This window comes from Leucopleurus acutus (assembly GCF_964270905.1).
Source record: "Leucopleurus acutus genome assembly, chromosome: 14".
NCBI classification, from domain to species: domain Eukaryota; kingdom Metazoa; phylum Chordata; class Mammalia; order Artiodactyla; family Delphinidae; genus Leucopleurus; species Leucopleurus acutus.
Genome location: NC_139156.1, coordinates 12,101,512 through 12,125,904, shown reverse-complemented (window position 1 = coordinate 12,125,904; position 24,393 = coordinate 12,101,512). Strand labels below are relative to the sequence as shown.

Sequence of the window (24,393 nt, the reverse complement as noted above, 5' to 3'; positions counted from 1 at the left end):
TGGGCTCTGGCAGCACTTTGTGTGGGCTGCAATTATAGTCTTTGAAAGGGTCTGGCTGGTATTACGTACGGTTCATTGTGTACTTTCTGCTTTGCCTAGAGTGTAAGCAATTTAAGACCCAGAATGTCTGCATCCCAGCCCAGCTGCCCAGTAGCAATGTTGTGGAGGGGAGGGGAGCAGCACACCTGCCTACCTCTGGGCTGCCCGCTGCTTCCCTGAAATCCTGGAAGTCTTGGGAAGTCACTACCCCTCAGCTCCAGCAGTGAGCCCATGTCCAAGCTCCGGTCCACCAGGGTGTCCAACTGTCTGGCCACAGTGATTGGTTCAGGGATGGGCACATGACCTAAGTCAGACCAGTGAGCTTCAGTCCTGGGATCTGTGATGAAACTGTCACAAAAGAGGTATTATCTTCCCACTGGGGCTCTAAAGCTGATTGGATGGAAGCTCGGATCCGCAGCTGGCCATTTCTGCTGTGAACAGGACGCATGTGCCTGAGGTTGAAGCCAGCTCAGAGGACAGCGGTGCTGAGCAATGCAGAGAAGGGCAAAGTCCTGATGCTCTGGTTTGAAGCTCTGGATCCAGCCATATCTGAAGACAGCGTCCCAGGTTCATCAGCCAATCAAGCCCCATTTTGTTTGAGCCAGTCTGAGATGGGCTTCTGTCACTTGCAACCCAAGAGTCCTGGATAAAACTCCCAGATTCCTAACTTCCTTCTGGTTGACTGAGTACCTTAAAAATGCCACATACTGGGCTTCCCTGGTGGCGCAGTGGTTGAGAGTCCGCCTGCCGATGCAGGGGACACGGGTTCGTGCCCCGGTCCGGGAAGATCCCACATGCCGCGGAGCGGCTGAGCCCGTGAGCCATGGCCGCTGAGTCTGCGCGTCCGGAGCCTGTGCTCCGCAACGGGAGAGGCCACAGCAGTGAGAGGCCCGTGTACCGCAAAAATAAATAAGTAAATAAAAGCCACATACTGGGCTTCAAGGCAGCAGGCAGTGACATGCTTAAGGTTATGCAGCTGCTTAGTGAGAGGGCTGAGACCAGAATTCAGGCTGCCTGACTCTTAGACCGTTCTCCATCTGACACATTGCCTCACCTTCTCCTCCACTTGGCGGCCCAGCTTTGGACCAAACCCAAAGCCACCCTAAAGCCAACATATGGAGTGAGATGCTCATTCAACAATACCCCACCCCATTCTCAAGGACTGACAGTGTCTAGACCACAGACAAAGGTAAGAATAGAGCCACCCCCATAGCACTCAGGGCAGAGGCTGCTTCCAGCCTGAAGGTGGGTTTTTCATCCAGACATGAGTCCGGAGTCAGTGGGCAACCAGGGAGATAGCCAAAGATAAGACCCCTGAGGTGTCATCTCCAGTCTGTCCCTTGACTCAGTTGCTGCTGCTGCTGCAGGGTCAGCCTCAAAGACTAACACACCAGCTAATGCGCCTGCTCAGTTACGTTGACACCACACTCTTTGTCCTTGGACACACACACCAGCCCGGGCAGGGATGGTCTGCCTGATAATAACAGAGGGTATCAGCCCATAGCAGTAACTACCAGCCCAGCTCCCATGCCCGAAGTCATGATGTTGTGAGTGTGGCTGGAAATCCTGAGAATAATCTTTCTCCTTTTTTGGCTAACTTTTCACTATTGATTTGTCATTTTCTTGACTGTGGCTTGCGAATGTGGTCTCTGGGATGGTAGTTCTTTGGTATTTGTTGAGATTTACTTTGGGTTAGCATGTGATCAATTTCTGTAAATGTTCCATATTTGCATGAAAATATGTATTTAAATGATAAATACAGGGTCCTCGATGTATTCATCCAATCAAGACTGATAAAGATGTTATTCTAAACTTCTATATCATTACTAATTGTTTTGTCTACCAGAGCTCTCATTTTCCAGAAAGCTGTGTTACAATCTCCAAGACTGTAAAGGTTTCCATTTCTTCTCATAATTCTGTCTACTTTCTATATATATTGGAAATAACGTTGGTAGGGGATACTCATCCAAGTATATCTTCCTGGTGAACTGTCCCTTTTGCATGAGGTGTAAGGCCCTCTTTTTCACTAATTCTGCCTGATAATAACATTGCTGCACTGGCTTTCTTTGGGTTAGTGGTTGTAGGATGTGTCTTTTTCCACGTCTTTCTACCCTTCAAGTCTCCTCACGTTTTGGATGCGCCACTGATAGATGCTGGATTCAAGCAGCTGTTGTTTTACATCTTAATCCAGTTGGAGAATTTCTTTGAGATGTCAAGTGCAATCTGTTTACCTGTGTTGTGGTGACTAAAATACTCAAGATTTCCTACTGTCATCCTATTTTGTGTTTTCTATTTACTCTGCTTTTTCTTTGCTTCTTTTTCCTCCTTTCCTGCTTTCTATTGGATTAATCACATTTTCTTAAAGATTTAATTTTTTAAATTTATTTTTGGCTATGTTGGGTTTTCATTGCTGCACGCGGGCTTTTCTCTAGTTGCGGCGAGTGGGGGCTGCTTTTCCTCGCGGTGCACGGGCTTCTTGCGGCGGCTTCTCTTGTGGCGGAACACGGGATCTAGATGCGCGGGCTTCAGTAGTTGTGGCACGCGGGCTCAGTAGTTGTGGCTCGCGGACTCTAGAGCGCAGGCTCAGTACTTGTGGTACACGGGCTTAGTTGCTCCGTGGCATGTGGGATCTTCCCAGACCAGAGATCGAACCTGTGTCCCCTGCACTGGCGGGCAGATTCTTATCTACTGCACCACCAGGGAAGTCCCTCACCTTTTTTTTTTTTTTAGATTCCTTTTCTACTGATTTCAAAGGCATACCTGTTATTTTACTATTGTAGCTAGTTTCTATCATATTTTAATATGAATACTTAACAAGGTTTCAAGTTAAGCCACATCAGTATCCTCCACCTTAACGACACAAAGACCTTAGAACACTTTGCCTCCAGTCTCACCACTGTTTCTTCAGGTTGTTGTGATCTAGTACTTTTGTTCCACCTGTTTCTGAACCCCCAAAACTGGTTGCTATTTAATTACCGGTTTTTATACAATCAAGGCTTATTTAGACTTACGTATGTAATTATCAACTTATTGTCTTACAATTACTTCCTACATCCTAACCTTTCCCTCCTGGGCTTAAACCCCTTAATGTAACCCACAGGTACAGAGGTCCAACTGTATTCATCACATGACACCATTTTATACGAGCATCTGCAGATTTTGGTATCCATGAGGGGTTCCTGGAACCAGTACTCCACAGATACCACAGGACAACTGTACATCCTGTAATCATCCTTTTAGCAAGGGTCTATGAGTGTTAAGAGTCTCAGACTTTCTTTGTCTGAATTATGTCTCTCTCTTTTTTGTTTTTTTTCAGTTTTTTTTGCTCTCACTCTTAGTTGGCTACAGAATTTTTGACTGACAATTATTTATAGTGGCATCTTTATTATAAAGCTCCATTGTCTTCTGGTTTCTATTGTTACTAAATCTGCTGTCAGCCCGATCTTTTGTAGGTTTTTAAGTAGGTAATTAATTCTTTTGTAGGTAATTAAGTCTGGTTACTTTAAAGATTTCTCTTTGTTCTGGTTGTCTACAATTTTACTCATTGTATATAAGAGTAGAGTTCCTTGTTTTACCTTCACAGGACTCCCTGTCCATTTTCAACATGAAGATTCCAACCTAGGCAGGATTCCTACCTTAGTGCAGTAGGCAGCATGTCAGTCTCATAATATGAAGATTCTTAGCTTTCATCAATACTAGAAAATGCTCAGCCGTTGTCCCTGTGAATATTCTCTCTTATTCTCCCCACATTATACATCCTGGAAGGCCTATTAGATGTATGTCGGACTTTCTCGTCCTATCTTCCATATCTCCCAACCTCTCTTTCCTTCTCTTTATCATTTTGTATCGCATTTGAGATAATAACCTATCCACTGAGTATCTTTATTTCAATGGCTTCTTTTCACTTCTGTATTGTTCAATGCAGCTATTTTCCAAATCTTCTTTTTCTCTTATTATATTCTGTTCTATCCTTATTGCTTTTTCTCATTTTTTTTCTTTCTTTAGCACGCTCACATTTTCTCAGGTTCTTAAAATACGAATCCTGTACGCTCTCTCTTCCCCAGAATGATTCTTCAGGTCATTTGTGATTTTGGATTCTGAGTTTATCTTCAGTGGGCCCATGGACCCTGAATTATAAAAGAATGTCTATTAAAAGTCTTATATTTGCTTCCACAAAGTGTCCCAAAGGGACTATATTTTACATTAATACCTCAACTTGGAAAGTCCTCTACCATATATTTAAATTCAGATTCTACACTGAAAAGTGTCACAGGCACAGGGCTTCAGTTTTTCATCGACTTGCTTGGTTGACTGAATCCTAGACCCAGATAGGTGTATGTTGAAGGAGGCTGAGATGCCTAAACTTCCTTTGGACACTGTAGAGGGAGGTGTCAAAGGCTCGGGAGGTCGGAATACCAGCATGGACCTGCCGTGTAAGACTTGCTCACTCACCCCTGGGAGGATGACTGGGATCCCTCGGAGGATCCAGAGGACACTCCCCTCACCAAGGCTTTGAGAAATATTGTGGCGGGGACTGCACGGCATCTTTGAAGGTCTCTACAGTGGATATTCTCTACAGACCAGGAATGATAGCGGCATCAAACTGGGTTTCCTCAGTTCAGTAGAGAAGATGAAATCCTAGAGAAGCAGAAGCCAAGTGATGGTATTTAATTGCCCGAGACAAGGTTGGCATGATTTCTGTAATAAGCAACAGAACCAAGTGTTCCTGGTCTGACGAGCAGAGATCTTTGGTATTGGCTAAAGATCATGGTGACCCTAGAGATGGTGAAAGAGATGGGCACCCTGCAACTTACTTGATTTGTATAAACAGAGATGTTCTAGATCAGGCGAGCAAAGGTTTCCCTTGAATGAGCACAAAAGAGTCACAGCCCTTCAACTCATTCCCATAGTTGAGCCAGTCCACAGACCTAGACCCTATAAATAATGCTGCTTACAAGCCATCCCAGAACTCAGGGCTTAAGACAACGTCGTGTATTCTGCTCATAAGTCTGCATTTTGTGTGGGGCTCGGTAAGAACAACTGATCTCTATTCTACTTGGTGTCGTCTGGGACAACTCAAAGGCTGGGGGCTGGAATCATCTGAAGACTCATCCAGACGTCTGGCATTAAAGCTTAGAGGACTCAGACCTGAGACTGGAACAGCTGGAGCCCCCCAGCCACCTCTATCTTTGTTTGGCCTCCATGTGTGGTCTCTCCAGGATGGCAGCTTCAGAGTAGCCAGACTTCTTGTATGTTGGCTTAGGATTCCCAAGACACATGGGGGGAGGGACAGAAAGAGAGGACACCAGACAGAAACTGGATCGTTTTTTATAGCCTAGGCTCAGATGCCAAGTAACACCATTACTGCCATTGTATTAGTCAGGGTTCTCCAGAGAAACAGAACCAACAGGATATAGATAGATAGATATAAAAGGAGATTTATTATAGGAATTGTATCACACAGTTATGGAGGCCAAGAAGTCCCATAATCTGCCATCCACAAGCTGGAGAACCACGGAAGCTGGTGGTATAATTCAGCCTCAGTCCAAAGGCCTGAGAATCAGGGCTGGGGTGGGGGGTTAGGAGGGGGGAGCTCACGGTGTAAGTCCAGATATGAGTCTGAAAGTCCAAGAACCAGGAACACTGTTGTCTGAGGGCAGGAGAAGATGGACATCTCAGCTCAAGCAGAATGAATTCACCCTTCCTCAGCCTTTTTGTTCTGTTCAGGCCCTCAACAGACCGGATGATACCCACCTACACTGGGGAGGGCCATCTGCTTTGCTCAGGTCACCAATTCAAATGCTAATCTCTTCCAGAGACAGCCTCACAGACACACCCAGAAATAATGTTTAACCAGCTGTCTAGGCACCCCTTAGCCCAGTCAAACTGACACGTAATATGAACGATCACAGCCATGTTCTGTGTTTTAGAACTAAGACCAGACCATATTCAAGGGAAGAGAGCACAGACCCTACCACTCAGTGGAGAAGTCTCAACATCATACCATAAAAAGAGCATGTGAGATGGACCATATTCAACACAGCCATGTTTGGAAAACACGATCTGCTGCAGTCTCTTGAGAAAGAACTCTGCTCCTCCAACATAGCAGGTGACCATGTTCCTGTGCACTGGATAGGAGAAATATCTATTTTTTTTAGGAGTTATTGGGCATTGGCTCTGAACCTACACCAAAGTGGCCACGACACCATGGCTCAGCAATAGACATCCCCTCCTCAAGGCTACAGACACATCACCACCCCGCAAGAGGACCAGCCAGTGATCCGATGGCAAGTTCATTACATTGAATCACTTCCATCAGAGGAGGGGCAGCACTTGTTTCTCATTAGAATTGAATCTCTAAATACGGATTTGCCTCCACCGACAGGTGACGGGTAAAGAAGATGTGGTACATACATACAATGGAATATTACTCAGCCATAAAAAAGAATGAAATAATGCCATTTGCAGCAACATGGCTGGACCTAGAGATTATCATACAAAGTGAAGTAAGTCAGAAAGAGAAAAACAAATACCACGTGATTATGGTGGAATCTAAAATGTGACACAAATGAACATATCTATGAAACAGAAACAGACTACAGACACAGAGAATAGACCTGTGGTGCCAAGGGGGAGGAGGGGTTGGGGAGGGATGGACTGGGAGTGTGGGATTAGCAGATGCAAACTAGTGTATATATAGGATGGATAAATAACAAGATCCTACTGTATAGCACAGGGAACTGTATTCAACAACGCTGTGATAAACCATAATGGAAAAGAATATGAAACAGAATGAACATACATGTACAACTGAGTCACTTTGCTGTACAGCAAAAGTTAAGACAACACTGTCAATCAACTATACTGGAATATAAAATTTTTTAATTTAAATAAATATGGCTTCGCCTTCCCTGTTGTCCATGCTTCTACTAAAACAACCAACTGTGGACTTGCTGAATACCTAAGCCACAATCATGGTATGTACTTGAGAGCCAACGTAAGTAAGGAGAAGAAGGCAACTTCCACAAATCAAAATAAAATATGGGCCAATTGTAAAATGAATATTCTATCTTCATCAATTTCAAACTTATCAAGGATCCTCTCTGGCAATCTGAGACCAGCAGATGTTACGTTTCAGGGAAGAATTATTTAAAAGAATCCTGCCCCACCACAGCACAACTGAATTTATTAGGAGAAATAAGCTGAAGGAAAAGTAAAACACTTTCTAATTTATTAAAAGAAAACATTTCTTCAACCGCCCGCCAGGCTTTCTACAAGCTGCAGGCCTGGAAACATGTTGATTATTAAACTCCATTTTCTAAAAAGCCCATCATCAGTTTTATTCTCACAGGCACAATGGAAACCATGCCCATGTCCCGGGGCATGGCACTGGGACACTAACTAAATCGGAACTTTTCCCTGGGAGTTGAAGCCGTGCGTGGTTAAGATTCCTGGCAGGAAGTCAGCTTTCCAGCCATTTCAAGTGGACCCCTGTCTGGACCGTGGCCCCCACTCCCTCAAGGGACCCTGCCTCTGACCTTCTGGCCAGCTCCTGGCCGCCCTCCAAGGGGCTGAGACGAATCCTAACGCCAGCTCTGCCCCTGGCAGGTGCCGGTGCTATGGCTTCAGACTCTCTCATCCCCTGAGCAACAGCTCTGAGTGTTCTCTTGGCCTGAACCGAATCTTCAAGGAACTGCCCAAGCCCAGCCTCACTCCAGAAGTAGGAATGTTGGCAGCTAGGGCTAGATCTCTTTGTTTTCTTTAAAAGTCTCCTTGTGAGGTAAGTTCAGACCCAGCCAGCCTGTCCCTGAGTAGAAGCATTAGTAGCAGCAGAAGGGGTCTCAAGGTGGTACCTGCACTCATCCCTCCCTGGTTCACTCAATCCCCCTTCACTGACCACAACCTATGGTCTCAGAGCTGTGGGCTGGAAGAGGAGCAGGGAGGCCCTGCTGAGGAGCAGGACAGTAGCAAGCAGTGACAATGTAGCACAGAAGTACAAATAAGAGTGACTAACTTCAAGGAGGTGCATGGCGGGACGGGGTGTCAGGGAGTTGTACTGATCAGGTCTCCTTCAGAGTCAAGGAGCAGAGCCCCATATCAAACCAGCTTGAACAAAAAGGAGATTTACTGGCTCACTGGGAAGTTTAGGAGTATCAGCTTCAGGTACAGCTGGATCCAGAGGCTGAAGCAATTATGTCATCTGGGCTCTGTCTGTATATGGCTTTCTTCTGCACAGAGGTGCTCTTCCTATGCAGACAAGATAGCCACCAGCAACTGCAGACTCACAGCATCCCAAGTAAACACTGTCAATGAAAACAGCACTTCTCTCCTGCAACATGCTCACATCAATCTCAGGGACGAGTCCGCTTGGTCCTGTTTTGGTCACATGCCCACCACTGAACCAATCTCTATGGCCAGGGGGTTGGATCCTCTGATTGGCCAGCCTGTGTCATATGCTGACCCCTGTGGCAGGGGCAGAGCTGTGATTGACAGCCCTACCAGGCCCACATGGCCTAAGGGAGTTCCTCAGAGGAACCCAAAGGTGGAGTGTGGGAAAGCATGTTGGGCAGATGGCACTCACTTCCCTGATCTACTGCCAAAGGCTTCACTGAAGAGCAGCATATGAGCTGGCTCTGATGGCTAGGCGAGATTTACTAGGGGAGAGTGAAGGGCAGAGGGAACAGGTATGGGACAGCAGTGACCCTAGACAATGGCTGAGAGGGAGAGGGCTATAAACTGAATGTTTGTTCCCCACCTCCCCCAGATTCATATGTTGAAACCTAATCCCCAACGTGAGGTATATGGAGGTAGGGCCTTTGGGAGGTGATGAGGGTGCAGCCCTTGTGAACAGGATTAGTGCCCTTATAAAAGAGGCTATATGAGGACACAGTGAGAAGACAGCCATCTAAGAACCAGGAAGAAGTCCCCCACCAGACAGCAAATCTGCTGGCACCTTGATCTTGGACTTCCAGGCTCCAGAACCATGAGAAATAAATTTTATTGTTTATAACCCACCCAGTCTATGGTATCCTGTTACAGCTGCCCTGGCTAAGACAGGAAAGCAGAGAAGACCCCTCAGAACTCCACTCACCTATCTCACTCTAATTCCCACCTCTCCAGGACCATCATGATGTTTGAATCTAGGGGTGGGAGCAATGGGTGCAGTAGTAAGAGGTGAAGAAACATATAGGACCCAGACTTCTACTTGCGCTGTTTTGAAAACAGACTTTGGCACCACCAAATCCCAGATGAAAGCATGCTCAGGTGTGCAACACAGGGAACCCAGAGGGGCAAAAGGAGGTAGAATGGGCAGGTGTGGCTACCAAGACCTTTCTGGCAGGTGGACCTGGTCCCTGCAATGAGCTGGCTGTAGCCTCCAGGGACAAGGAAGACAGCCACTGTTGGGCTTTAATAGCAGAGGCAGCAGCATCAATGAACCAGGAGCACAGAATTTGGAATCTAACATCCTGGGTTTGAATTTTTTGTATTAAAAAAAATAAGTATAGAACTATGCACCCTTAATTCCACTGCCTGGAGGTGGCAACTCTTTTTTTTTTTTTGGCAACATGCAGCTTGTGGAATCTTAGTTCCCTGACCAGGGCTTGAACCCGTGCCCTTGGCAGTGAGAGCGTGGAATCCTAACCACTGAGTGGCCAGGGAATTCCCAGATGATCACTCTTAGCAATCATATATATATATATATATATATATATATATATATACTTGTACACATATTTTCTTACATATTTCTATATTTTTCACACAAAATATATAAGGGAAGATATACCTACCAAATGTCTCATTTAACAAGATAACGGGGGGGAGTTTGTACAGTTTTGAGACCCTGTTTAACAGTGACAGGTATGAACAATGTTCCATGCCTCTGCCTGTCTTCTTATTTAATGGGGAGGAATCTGAGGTCCAGAGGAAGGAAACCACTTGCGAGCTGCTGGTGGGTCAGAAAGCCGCCCCGATCCGGCTCACGTAGGACCCTTCCCAGCAGGTGACGCTGCTGCGTGGTGAGTTCCCTTCTGAAGGTGACACTTGTGTTCAACATGGGGGTGGGCAGGGAGCTCTGGCCTCCGGTTGCAGGCAGCAGCTAGGGGGAGGTGATGCCATCCTACCTTGGCCTCCCCCAGGAGATTCTGGGGCTCACATAACCTCGCAGCAGCCCGCAGGGCAGCTGCTGTGGCTTCCTGCCCAGGACCCTGGACCCTGCCTCCCTCCCACCCTCCAGCCAAGCCCCGTCACTTGGCAGAGGGATGGCCCTAGACCTTACCTCTGGCCCAGAAACGGGTGTGGTCGGTGAAGCCAAAGGCCATGGGTACACCCCGAGTGTGTCCAGACAGTCAACATTCATCTTTGTGCTGTCAGGGGACACACGGTGTGCTTTTCCTGTGGCCAGACAGTGAATTTCCTTTGGCTCCAGGAAGGGAGCTATTCATTAGCAAATGTCATAGCAGTGGACACCAGGGGCCCTGACGATGCATCCAGCCTCCTGGGAAGCAACTCCATCACCCTGAACCTTTCCCTGGGAGCCAGGGCAAGTGGAGCGATTAAAGGACAGCAGGAGACACACCCAGCAGGGCTGCAGTCTGCTGAGGCAAGAGAGGAAAATCACAGCAGAGTCAGGGCCTAAGGGTTAAGAGCGCCGGCTTTGGAGTCTATTAACCTGGGATCAAAGTCCCTTCTAGCTTTTGCTGGCTGTGTGACACTGGATGCATTGCATTCCCTCTCTGAGTCTCACTGTCCACATCTATAAAATGGGATTACCCATAATACTTACCCCCACCCCGGGTTGTTGGAGAGTAAATGAGGTAACAGGGTAGAGTTCATAGCTCGACACATTAACCAGTTATTATTTACCTGGTGGCTCTGAGAGAGGGGACAAATCATATAATATATGTGTCTACATGACAGATACTACAAACATCAAACTAGGTGCTAATCATTTTCTAAACTGTACTATATGTTTCCTGCCTTCTTAAACAGTAATTGGAATTTAATATTTTTCTAATAATTCAGAATTAACATTACCAAATAATTACATCCTGCCATCATACGGTAATATCTATAGAGGTGACTGGATGCAAGTTGGGCTATTTGTCCAGGTGCTAGATGGTCCAGCACAAGGTGGCTCTGTTCTAATTGTGGCCACATCAGCTTTTTTTTAATAAGTTTTTTTTTTTAATAAATTTATTTACTTATTTATTTATTTTTGGCTGCGTTGGGTCTTCGTAGCTGCATGCAGGCTTTCTCTAGTTGTGGTGAGCGGGGGCTACTCTTCGTTGTGGTGCGCGGGCTTCTCATTGCAGTGGCCTCCCTTGTTGCGGAGCATGGGCTCTAGGTGTGCAGCCTTCAGTAGTTGTGGCACGTGGGCTCAGTAGTTGTGGCTCTCAGGCTCCAGAGTGCAGGCTCAGCAGTTGTGGCGCACGGGCTTAGTTGCTCCGCGGCATGTGGGATCTTCCCGCACCAGGGCTCGAACACATGTCCCCTGCATTGGCAGGCGAATTCTTAACCACTGCGCCACCAGGGAAGTCCCACACATCAGCCGTTTGACAGTTCACTGGTCCCCTCTCTCACGTCTGGTTTTCAGCTACTGCTTTTCATTGCTTTCAACAGGTATCGCCCACCCCATCACCACCACCTTACAGTCTGAGCTGAGAAACCAGATAAAGGAGCCTGTTACAAATGTATGTAAAGTAAGAGTTAACAGGTTCCCAGAGAGCAGCTGACTCTTTTCTGCGCAGCAAAAATGCTTTCGTAGAACTCTCTGAGATAATCACCCAAGCCCTTCCACTCACTTCCCACTTCTCAGCCTCATCCTGGATGGCTGAGGTTTGTGGGGGTCAGACCCCTAGAAAAGTGACCATCACTATGCTCAGATGACGTGACTTCCAACATGCAAGGTGCTCCAAGGTGCTTTGTTTTTCAGATACAGGTAAAATCAATATCACGGACACAACTGCCATCTGCCTTTAGTATTTTTTTTTAGAAATTAGACAAGATTTCATCTGAGTGGAACTCAAGTCTCTGATGCTCTAAGTGTCTTGTTTCAGCCTGAAAGGACCAATTTGATGACAGGAAGTCACCCTGAGGAAAGCCCGTGGCTCCTAACCTCACAGCTTCTCAGCTCTTCCATGGAGCACTCACCTCTGCTCACCTGCCTGTGCCCAGCGCCTTCATCCTGCTGTCACAGAGCTTCTCGCATCCAGCGGACATTTGCAAAGTCCCATGATGTGCCAGACACTAGGATGGGCACCGGGGGTCCTTGCCTCCAGAAGCCCCCACCAGGTGAGGGGAGCAGACAGGTAGCAGTGGTTGGTCCTACCTTGTGACCAGGATGTAGCAGGTACAGAGCTTCTGGGCACTCAGAGAAGAGAGTGACCAACTCGTCCCCGATGGGAAGCGGGGGAAGCTTTACCCAAGAGGGGCCATTTGAGCTGAGCCTTAAATGCAAAAAAAGGGAAAAGGAAGGGTATCCCTGGCGGAAGAAACAGCTTGTGCAAAGGTGTGAACATTCACAGCTTGTTTGGAGCCGAGGGAGGGCTGGGCAGAGGCTGAGGCCAGAGTGTAAGTGTCCCATCAGCATGCAACCACCATCATGGAGACAGTCTGAGCAGGACCAGAAAAGGAGCCAGGAATCAATCCCCTGGGGTCCCTTACGTGTTGGCTGTGGCCAGTCTCAGGAGACCCCCGGTCCTGCTTTCAGATTCAGGGACTCAAGTTCCCATCAGCTTCCAACCCAGGCCCAGATGAATCTTCAAGAGCTTGTGACCGCCTTCTGGAGGCAGCACGTGCAGACAGGCCCTGAGGGAGCGTTTCCAGAGGGCAGCTGATCCCCTGGCCCAACACACTAACAATAATCTTGGGTAGATTTCCAGACAAGACTCTGACGCATTCAAACCAAAGAGACTCAAAGATTTGCATAGTTGATGAAAACTAAAACATCAACAGGCTCCTCCAGCTTGGGGAGCACTTTCCCCAATCAGTGATTCAGCAAGAGATATGTGTTCACCTGCCAGACACAGGGAGGAGGGCAGGGAGTTTGACACCATCCCTTAAATAAACCATGGTTCATCTTTAGAGCAGCTAAAAGGAATGAGGTGAAAAAAAAAAAAAGAAAGAAAGAAAGAATGAGGTGGTGCTATATATACTGAACTGGAAAGCTCCTAAGACGTATTAAATGAAAAAAGCAAATTGCAGGGCTTCCCTGGTGGTGCAGTGGTTAAGAATCCGCCTGCCAGTGCAGGGAACATGGGTTCGAGCCCTGGTCTGGGAAGATCCCACATGCCACAGAGCAACTAAGCCCATGCGCCACAGCTACTGAGCCTGCGCTCTAGAGCCCACGAGCCACAACTACTGAAGCCGACGCGCCTAGAGCCCATGCTCCGCAACAAAGGAAGCCACCACAATAAGAATCTCGGGCACTGCAATGAAGAGTAGCCCCCGCTAGCCGCAACTAGAGAAAGCCCGTGCGCAGCAATGAAGACCCAACACAGCCAAAAATAAATAAATAAATAAATTTATATTAAAAAAAGCAAATTGCAGAAAATACATAGGATCTCAGATACACTAAATTTAAAAGATGCACACGCTGTTGTTGCTTGGTATTTTTGTTGTACTTGGCTGTTTGTTTGTTTTAACCACAAATTAAATAACATCATCGCCATCATTATTATGTTTTAGAGTACCCCACACATATACTACTTCCTTTGCTCACCATCCCTTCTTGCAACTCAGACCCTAGGCAATTACCTTCTATCTGCCTGAGGGACACACACATACACTGCGTAGGGCTTCCTCACCCTACAGGGTCAGGTCCCAACTGGCAAAGGAAACCTCAATTCACCAGCCCAGCTGACCTCTGGATATTCAAAGGTTTAGGGACCCATGACACATGGGTCCCCTGTGTATTGGTTGGATGCCCCTTGCCAAGGGGTCCCACAGTCCTCTGTACTCTTCCTGTGGGAAGCAGAATAATGGCCCCAAAAGATGCCCACATCCTAATTCCCGGACCCGGAAGACTATGTTACTTTCCATGGCAGAAAGGAATTAAGGTTCCAGGTGGAATTAGGATTGCTAATTAGAGAGCATTAAAATAGGGAGAGTACCCTGGATTATCCAGGTGGGCCCAATGTGATCACGAGCATTCTGAAAAGCAGAAGAGGGAAGCAGAAGAAAAACTCCTTTGAAGAAGGAAGGGGGCCACAGCCAAAGGAATGCAGGCGGGCTCGAGAAACTGGAAAAGGCAAGAAAACAGATTCTCCCCTAGAGCCTCTAGAAAAGAACACAGTCCTGCTGACACCTTGATTTTAGCCCAGTGAGACCCAGTTCAGGCTTCTGACCTCCAGAACGGTAAGATAAGTTTGTACTGTTTTGAGCCACTATGTTGGTGATGATTTGTTGCAGCAGCAAAAGGAAACTAATATGTCTCCCACCAAAGTATCATCATCTGTTTGCTTGTCTGTCCACCCCCATCAGAGTATAAGCTCCATGAGCTCAGAAGTAGGCACGTCTTATTCACACTCAGCCCAAAGCCCTGATGGTGAACAAATAAACCTGAGAGCTGGAAAGGGCCAAGAAATCACTTAGGCCACCTAATTATTTGACATGAGAGAAAACTGAGGCCCAGAGAAGGGCAATGACTTGCTTAAGCCTACTCCATCTGTACCAGCCTGGGCCACCACCCTGCCTTCTGGTGCCTAAGCCATAGAAGCCCCAGGACAGGCACAACTGCCCACTTACCATCATGGACGGGCACTGTCAGGGCACAAGAAACCCTAGGGAACTCGGGACAGCTGGGAAAGTCAGGTAAGACCGAGAGAAGATGTCTAAAATGACTTGAGCGATCTTAAAAATGTTAATCCCAGTGGAGCCCCTGGTCCACTAGTAACTACTAGGGCAGAACTGTGCCCAGCACCCGCCTGATCAGCTCAATTAGAAAGACCCTTTCACTTGAAGCTTCAGAAAGACCCATGGGCATGTAGTTAATGGCAAACTGAAGGCCTGCTTTCAAGAATCTTATTATACAGCAGAAACTAACACAACATTGTAAGGCAATTATACTCCAATAAAGATGTTAAGAAAAAAAAAAATCTTAGCATTTCACTCTTCTGGCCAGAGTCAAAGCTTTGGGCAAATTAGGAAAAGGTACTTCTTCCACAAGACATCTTTTTCCATCTGTCAGAATATTGTCATAATATACCATTCTATTAGAAAAAGACACTTTACTCCCGATTTGCCAGAAAACTATCAGAGATTCACTCATACATGTATTAGCACGTCTATGAAGTACAAGGCACCCCCTTAGATGCAAAGCCCTTGCACAGTGCACAACCTGCAGAACCATACACAGCAGCCCTGCTAAGGGCTGGTCTCATCCCCTTCGCTGACCTCATCTTCCTCCACCTCAGCCCTCAGGCCCACTGGAAAACAACCTTGACCTCATAGTTTACCGTTTCATGTCTAACTCCTCCACTAGGGGCCCCAGCTTTTACTCCCTTCCCCTTGCAGACAGCAGGGGTTGAGGATGAGCCTGATAGTCCCAGTCAGAAAGAAGGTGAGGATGTAGGGAGACAGGAAGTAGTGAATTCTAACTGAATGTCTATGGGCCAGGAGCTGGCTGAGGAAATATGATAGCTCCCAGCACAGGTCTTGGAGAAAGCCCACCCACTACCTACCGGGGAGATGCTGAGTACACTTTTTTAGCCTCCGAAAACCTCATTTTCCTTTCTGTGAAAAGGGTATGATTGTAGCACTGCCGGAAGGATTTAAGAAACTATGAGCTCATGCTGGTGCCTGTAAAGGCTCTGGACGTGCGAGCTGTTATTTCTATTATTATCAGCACCATCAGCCCAGGGACATCTGCCCTTCGGGCTGTCAGCTTCCAGGCATATCTTGCTTTAAACAAAATTGGGATGATACGTATGTCTAAAAGCAAACCACACGGCTAGAAGGAGGGCGGGTGTGTTACAAAGAGAAACGATTACTCGTTATACCAAAGTACCCATTAGATAAATAGATAGAAAATCCACACCGCTTCTGAGTGGAATTGGTTTTCTCTGGGAACAATCTCTGACACGCTGGATGGGCCCACTTTGGCCCCAGGCGGCTCCTTATACCGTCTCCTCCTGCCCCCCCTGCCTGTGCTCCTAGCCGTCCCCCGCCAGGCGAGCCCCAGAAGCCCCATGGCCAGAGGATGACCGGCTGCACCCAAGTAGGCACAGCCCAGCTTTGGAGAGGGACACAGGTTTAAATGTGAGCTCTGCAGCCTCCCCTCATGGATAACACGAGGACAATCACAGCACCTGCCGCGTGCAGCAGTCGTGTAGGTGGTACCAAGACGATGCTATAAAGCACCTGGTCTGATGGTCGTGGTGTTACCATTACTAATATCAGCTGGGAGACTTCAGCGCAAGGCAGGGTGGGTAAGAGAAGAGCCACCACAAAGCCCCTGTTCTCAGTTCTCTGGATTTTCTTCCTGCCCCCGTTTATACACACACACAATTCTGACATGGTTGTCACCTCCATCTGGCCAGAATGTTGTATCCCGCCTTTTTGATAGAATTCCCAAATGCATTTTTTTCATGTTACTACGTCTCCATTAGAGTGAATTCAGCTGCAAGTAAAAGAATACCTGACTTGTAGTGGCTGAAACAACAAAGATGTTTAATTATCTTGTGTAACAAATCACAAGACTTCAACAGAAGTGTCACCAAGGCTCCATTTTTGTTTTGTTTTTAATATAGCTTTTCCAGGCGGCCATCACCAGTGCGCCAGCTTTTTCTCCCTCAAGACTTTCGTCACCTCTGGGTTGCCTCAGCTCCACAACCTGTCAGTGACCAGAAGAAGGTGAGGTTCCTGATCTTTTCTTTTTTTTCTTTTCTTTTTAAAGAAGGGAGCAAACTCCCTCGCAGAGCCCACCTAACAGACATCCCCTTATATTTCAGGGACCGGACCTGGGTCACCAGCCCTCTCCTAGTAAAATCAGGGAAAATAGGCTGTTTCTGCTGGCTCACACCCATCACAGCTCATCCACACAGGGCGAGGGAGAGACTGTTCCAGTACAAAATTAAGAAAGCAAGAAGGAGAAAGTGGCTGTCACTTTACACGATTAGCCCCCTCGCTGATCGAGGGAGGAGCTGGAGCCCAGAGTGGTAAAGTCCCACGTCCAAGGCCACAGGCGACTTTGCAGAAGGACCAAGATAAAAACCCAGCCCCTGGCCCAGCAAGCTCCCGCCACTTCACCACGTGGCTTCTCAACCCACTACAGCCGCCTCTAAGCCCCAAAGGGCAGAAGCCCCGTCCCCGGGACCCTCTGAGCTTGGCCAGAGGCATGACATGCACAAAGTCGACACCGTTGCAGAAGTGAGCCCCTGATATACCCAGGCCCCAGGGCGGGGGGAGCCAAAGCACTTCCTGTCCCTCGCGAGAGCTTGGCAGGCGGGTCAGCGGGAACCCAGAGCCTGACAAACAGCATCTCTGTAGCTGCCTGGACACCCGCCAAGCTGCCTCATTCCCTAGGGCTGACCTCATGTTTCTGAAGAGCCTCAAGACGCCTGAGGTCTGTGTGTTGCCTCTCATGGTTCAGTTCTGCTGCCAGCAAAGGAAATGGCCCAGGATTGCGGCTGGGGGCCACGTGGAGAGGTGGAAACTCAGAGCCCAAGCGTCCCTCCCCACTACCCACCGCTGCCCTGCCCGACTTGTGCCACACAGGCCCCCTTCCAGAAGAAACTGAGCGATGCTGTCTAACCTCTGAGATGAGGCCCGCCTGATCTGTCTTCCTGCCTCCGTCAATCTGAAGGTATCCCTCGAAGACACTGTCACACTCTGACTCCTTCTGTTTCATTCCAGACTTCTGGAAAGGGAACAAAAAGGCAGTCAGACTTCATCTATCGGAGCATCTAAGAACATCTTAGAAGTTAGTTCCACTGCCTCAAAGGGAGCTGGAGAGCTCATCTGAGGCCTGTGCTTGTTGACAAAAGTAACTCCTGATTTACCCTAGAGCTGGACCAGGCAGCCACTCCAGGCTTTCTGCGGTCACTGACGGTGTACTGAGGCCCAGGGTGTCACCCGCCAAAAAAAAAAAAGCCTTTATGAACTTGGCCTCCACTTCCAGACATTCTTTCAGGGCAAAATACCTACTGTGGGCAAGGCAGCAGACAAGGTGAGCAGCCTAGGGAATAGAGCACAGAGCCAGGCCCCAGGACACATGAGCAACCTTTCACTTCTCTCCAGGGCATCTATCTGACAATCCCCACAACCCACCCACCCAGGCTGTAGCTCCGAATCAAGGCATTTGTTTCCATTCATGTTCACTTAAAAGTGTTTATTCCCCTTGCAAAACCACAAGGGCTAAAAAGTCATGTGAGGGAGGAAAGAAGGCCTCGCTTATTTGCCATCCTCTCTTTGGCCTGACCAAGGGAGACTGGGCCCAGCAGCTGGCGGTTTTAAACTTTCCTTGCAGAAGTTTTTCTCAGAATGGTAGCTCCAGTCTTCAGAACTTGAAAAGCCTGCATACCTTGAAAGTATGCAGGCTGCAGGAATTTTCCATTTATAGAATAATATCCTTCATACCACTCTGGGGGCCAGCGTTCTCGTGGTAAGAGCTCGGAGTTCAGTGTCAGCAAACCCGCCACACTTCTGCAGGAGCCCCACGCCATCTGGGCCCTTTTATTTATTTTTGGTGGGAGACGGGAGGAAATAAAGGAATAGCTTTTTAACTTGAGTGCCAACACAAACTTGGAAAAGGAACTGGGTTGGCAAGTACAGAATATCACTGCCTGGTTGGGGACTTAACTGTTAGGGAGTAGTAGGTGAGGAAGAGACTGAAAAACATTTCTTCCACCCCACATGCAGACAGGTGGCCAGAACAGGCAACACGTTACCGCCTCAAGGCCTTCCCCATGCCTGCTACATGGCCTCTGGATTGCTCCCGAGGGCAGGGGCCCATGCCAAAGGCACAAGGCCCCATCTCGCTTCTCTTCTTCCAGTTTTCCCCGTGTGCTACACTAGATTTCTGCTGATGCATGCACAGACTCAGTCTGAAATACCTCCAGGTTCCATGATAGAGTGGGAAGGCCACCATGCCAGTCATGAAGAGGCCTGAGTCCTAGTTCTGGCTGTGACAAATTCACCGCGTGACCTTAAAGGAGCCCTTCTCTTCTCTGGGTCTCATTTTCTTCATCTGTAAAGTAAGATCGGAGTGAATAATCCCAAAGATCCCTTCCACTGCTAACATTCTGACTCACTCATTCATTCTAATGTTAACCTGTGCCAGCGCTAGGTTCTGGACATCCCCTCCCGGGCTATTCTAAACCTGCTGGGCACAGCCAGACCCATCAGCATAGCCTAATGACCGCTAATGACGGCTGCAACACCAGCCTCCCAGTCCTTGTTTCAATAGCCACAGCTCCTCCAGAGAGAGGAAGGAAAACCCTGCCCTGCCCCATGAAGCCAACTCTGCCTGCCAGCTCAGCCACCAGAGGAGGTGTTTTCCCTGTCCCACAGTACCCTACAAGAATCCTCCCAGTAGCTAATACCTTTCCTACTTTCCATCTTTTTAAAAAATGTATTGCCGCTTCTCCTGGGAAGGACATAACAACCTTGCGGCCACCTAATCAAGTCTTCTGATTTATTTTCCAAGTTTTTAGAAAAAAATTTTATTCATTTCAAAGTATTCAACTGTGACGCTGAATATGCTGTTATTCAAATTGCACATACACCTAAGATTTTAATACAGCCCCCCGCCCCGGGGTTGGGGGTGGGGCAGGGAGCGTGGGGAGCTACACACACACACACATACACACACACACACACACACACACACACACCAATCACTGTCCTAAGGTCGGAAGATTATCTGGCCCAGCCCGCATCCCCACCTGTCACCAGCTAATGGCCACCTAGTCTCGGAACACCTGTTGGGAGGTGCGTCGTGCTGTGGAAAAGTCCTGCGTCCTTCCACTACTTACTAGGCAAGAACCAAAACCTCTCTGAACCTCTCTGAGGTTTGTGCGAGGATTTCACCCAGTTGAAAGCTCTCCAAAACGCTGTGCAAACGGAAGTTACTTGATTGCTGGGCTGCTCTGACTTAAAAACTGCATCCTTAGGTCGCGCCAAGTCTTGCCTCCCCACGTCTTTTCTTGCCGATGCTGGTGAGGAGAGAGGAGAGATAGGGGTTTCTCAGAAGGCAGAAGCCTAGCCCAGGGCACTAAAGGCTGGGAGGTGGGTCTCACCACCAGGCCGAGGGAGATCCAGGCCTGGTCATCGGTTCCAAACCCAGAGAATAAGGCTCAGGCTCAGGCGGGCCCCAGCAGCCGCCCCTCCCGTACTCCTCTCCCCTACTTTCCCCTCCCCTACCAGCTGCGCGGTAGGGCACGCCCCCTCCCCCGATTCACCAATCAGAGTCCGGAGCGGCGCCCGTGGCGCAGGGGGCTCAGGTCGGCAGCCAATTAGCGCAGCGGCCCGAGGCGGTGCCTCGCCCGCCCACTCCCAGAATGAAAGCCGCCCCGCAGCTGGCGAGGCTGGCGCAGCGCGTGGGGCGCGGGAGCCGCGCGGGCCGGAGCAGAGCGCGCTCACTGCCCGCCCGCCCCCCCGCGCGTCCGCCTCCGCTCCGCCTCGGTCCGGGGCACGGGCGAGGTGGCCGGGGCGGGGTAGGGCAGGGGGCAGGGCCGAGGCGACGAAGCCGGGGGCGGGGAGGAGCGGGGCGCGATAAAAGGCGGCGAAGCGGCCCCACCCCGAGGCAGGCCGGCGGGCAGGTTCAGCGTGTCCCTTCCGTCCGGCCCGCGCCGGCGGCGGGGAGGCGGCGCGAGCGGCCCGTAGCCCACCCATGGAGGCTTTTCCCTGGACGCCCCGCTCGCCCCGCCGCGGCCGTGCACCCCCGCCCATGGCGCTCGTGCCTAGCGCCCGCTACGTGAGCTCCCAGCGCCCAGTGCACCCGCAACCCTTCAGCTCGTGGAACGACTACCTGGGGCTCGCCACGCTCATCACCAAGGCGGTGGACGGCGAGCCGCGCTTCGGCTGCGCCCGCGGCGGGGACGGTGGCGGCGAGGGTTCCCCGCCCTCCTCTTCTTCCTCGTCGTGCTGCTCCCCCCACGCTGGGGCCGGGCCCGGGACACTGGGGCCCGCGCTGGGGCCGCCCGACTACGACGAGGACGACGACGACGACGACAGCGACGAGCCGGGATCCCGGGGCCGCTACCTGGGGGGCGCGCTGGAGCTGCGCACGCTAGAGCTGTGCGCGGACCCCGCCGAGGCCGGGCTGCTGGAGGAGCGTTTTGCCGAGCTGAGCCCGTTCGCTAGTCGCGCCGCCGCCGTGCTGCTGGGCTGCGCCCCCGCCGCTGCTGCCACCGCCGAAGTGGCGCCGCGCGAGGAGCGGGCCGCGGCGTGGGCGGCTGAGCCCAGGCTGCACGCCGCCTCCGGGGCGGCCGCCGCCCGGCTGCTCAAGCCCGAGCTGCAGGTGTGTGTGTTCTGCCGGAACAACAAAGAGGCGGTGGCGCTCTACACCACCCACATCCTGAAGGGACCCGACGGGCGAGTGCTGTGCCCCGTGCTGCGCCGCTACACGTGCCCCCTGTGCGGCGCCAGTGGTGACAACGCACACACCATCAAGTACTGTCCGCTCTCCAAAGTGCCGCCGCCGCCCGCCACCCGCCCGCCGCCGCGCAGCGCCAGGGACGGCCTGCCCGGCAAGAAGCTGCGTTGAGGACCCGGGCTCCGGTCTGCTGCTGCCACCTGACGCCACCAGGGTCGCCGCCTGCCCACTCTCGTATTTGGTCTGCGCACTCTCTCTCCCTTGCTGCTGGGGAGCATGGAGTTCAGCAGTTGGCTTAACTTGGGATGTCGTCTTGGTTTTCTCAAAGGAAGCCGACGGTACTGAGTACTTTCCTGTCGAAGAGCGGTTGAGAGTAGACGCTAAAGTCTTGATTTATCTCTGGTTTGTGCACATCCAGACGGTGAAGGCTGGGTATTCCGCTAACTGAAATGTGGCAACTTAGAGGCGCTGTTTATTTATACGTCGACCTATTTTAGATGCGCATCAGTATGAAATTGTCTCAGTCTAATCTTGGATGTTTAATTTTATGAATGGAGGCACTTTATTAGGTCTAGAATATTTTTTTAAAAGCCTCTTAACTGGCGATTTTATGGAATGTCAGCAAAATGACTTTTATTGTTTGAAACAAGTAATATTTCTGTTGTCCTTAATCAGTTATTATAATTCCAGGCGAAGCAAGCCCCCCTGCCTGGTAGCATCATTAAGTGAAGGCTTAGTAAACTTTCCAGTATTAGTTTGGGTGGGTGTTCCCTCCTTGTGGCTTGTTTCTGTCCTAGCTGGATGTAGCAGGTAGAATACAGCTCCTTATCCTTTTATGTACCAGATCTTTTATTACTGAACGAGCAACTAGTGTTTTCCACCTTTAAAAGTCGTGCCAAGTTATAATGTTGTGTACACACTTGAAAATGGTGCTGTTTAAAAAAACGTGTGCATTTATACAGTATGTTAATTCATTAATCTTGCCTTTAACTCTGGTACTTGGCCTTTTGTCTATGCCCCCCACCCCATTCCAGTTTTGCAAAACATTTGTTATTCTTCAGATCAAAAGGGAGTAGTATTAATTCACTGCCTGAATTGCTCAATTTCAGGGTTCCTGAATAGTGGAAAGCTCATTCCAGCTGTTGCCTCTCAAACTAAATGTAAGATGGAATCCTTTGAGCTCTGGAAGGTCAATGTAATAACCTGGGTTCAGGAAGGTTCCACTCTGGGCTGTGTTGGCTTTAAGCATCAGAGGCAGTCCTCAAACTGGTATAAACACTAATTAAAGGAACTATTGTGGGGGGGAGGGCGGGAGACAAGGAACACAGCCTCTCTCATGTTCCCATTCTCACTGGAAGATTACCCTTCTCTTTCTGGAATCCCACCAGTTATCCATAAATGAGATTAAATCTAATTCTTAGCAAAGGTGCTTGACTCCTACTTTAACCTCCCACCCTCATTTTCAAATCCACTGTAGTGAGCACCATGCCATATCTACCATCAGGACAGACACAGAAGGCAAAAATGGAAATGAATTAAGATGAAGTCATCTGAAATGTATAAAATCACTCTCTGAAAATACCAGCAAATTTAGTCTTATAGAGGTTCCAGGAGAGCTTAGCTAGGTTATTAAAAATTAGACTGCTTTCATGGTAAAAAAAACTAACTTCCTCCACAGCCAATTTGCCTGATTTGAACATCCTTTGAAGCTGCTGTAACACTGGGGGGGCTTCCCTGGTGGCACAGTGGTTGAGAGTCCGCCTGCCGATGCAGGGGACACGGGTTCGTGCCCCGGTCCGGGAAGATCCCACATGCCGCAGAGCGGCTGGGCCCGTGAGCCATGGCCGCTGGGCCTGCGCGTCCGGAGCCTGTGCTCCGCAACGGGAGAGGCCACAACAGTGAGAGGCCCGCGTACCGCAAAAAAAAAAAAAAAAAAAATAACACTGGGGATAGCTATGAGCGTTTATTGGTCAAAGGAAGGTGCATGGGCGGGGTATGGACAGGACGATTTCTTGGTCAGGAAAAGATAATCCACTTGACTAGGCCTAAACTCAAGTAGCTTAATAAAACCATGAAATTAACTTATTTTCTTCAGTTTTGCTAGAAAACATACCAGTTTAAATTAGACTTGCTTTTTAAGGAGTTTTCAGGTCAACATGAATTCCTGTTACCTCTTGCCACTGCTCTAATTGTACCTTTCAAGAGTCATCATTAACTGAGAGGTGCATTCTCCAGACCAGAAGATATGGTTAAGGTGACTTATAACCATAATCAGCCCCCAAATCTGCCCGTTCTCCAGCTAACTTTAACTCCCAGTATTTTACGCATGAACAGGGAATATCAGTAGTTTTGCAGAGATCTCTTACGAAAAGTTTACTAACCACGCTAATGCATTTAAAAGCAACTCTCAATCTGAAACATGTTTTAAACACTTGAAAAGCTAAATTTAGGGTAAAAGAAACCCAATTTTTTGAAGTGTTAAAAAGTATCCACAATAGTGTGATGAAGTTGTTTTCATAAGAACAGACTGCATATTTGGCCAAAAAAAAAAGTATGGAATCCTCAAAAGAGCTTCACCAACTGTGCAGGCACAGACTGCTTTATATTTTAAAATTATACCACAAATACACATGTACTTCAAAGAAAAATTTCAGTGTTAGTCCTAATTTTCTAATCTGTTCTTAGCTACAATATGAACATTCCATTAATTTCCTAATTAATTTCAATTAGACTTATGAAATCATGAATCAGTCTACAGCCAAATCATGCCACACCATATAGGCGCCGACCTCCTCCTGGTAGCCACTATGGACAAC

General features: G+C 48.9%; 1 protein-coding gene and 1 pseudogene across 2 annotated transcripts in view; one reads left to right on the top strand and one right to left on the bottom strand.

Moving 5' to 3' along the window:
- LOC309971416 (essential MCU regulator, mitochondrial-like) overlaps positions 1–10,361 on the bottom strand; it is a 107,872-nt pseudogene extending 97,511 nt beyond the window's left edge. Inside the window, exon 1 of the transcript XR_014327207.1 lies at positions 10,319–10,361. The product of XR_014327207.1 is annotated as an essential MCU regulator, mitochondrial-like (transcript). The remainder of the gene's footprint in view (positions 1–10,318) is intronic.
- Positions 10,362–20,872: 10,511 nt separating this feature from the next.
- NANOS1 (nanos C2HC-type zinc finger 1) lies at positions 20,873–21,896 on the top strand (the record flags this gene model as incomplete). The annotated part of the gene is made up of 1 exon (XM_082854984.1): positions 20,873–21,896. The coding sequence occupies one exon, from the start codon at positions 20,873–20,875 to the stop codon at positions 21,746–21,748; it is 876 nt and encodes a 291-aa protein (XP_082711110.1). The 3' UTR covers positions 21,749–21,896.
- Between the last annotated feature and the right edge of the window lie 2,497 nt (positions 21,897–24,393).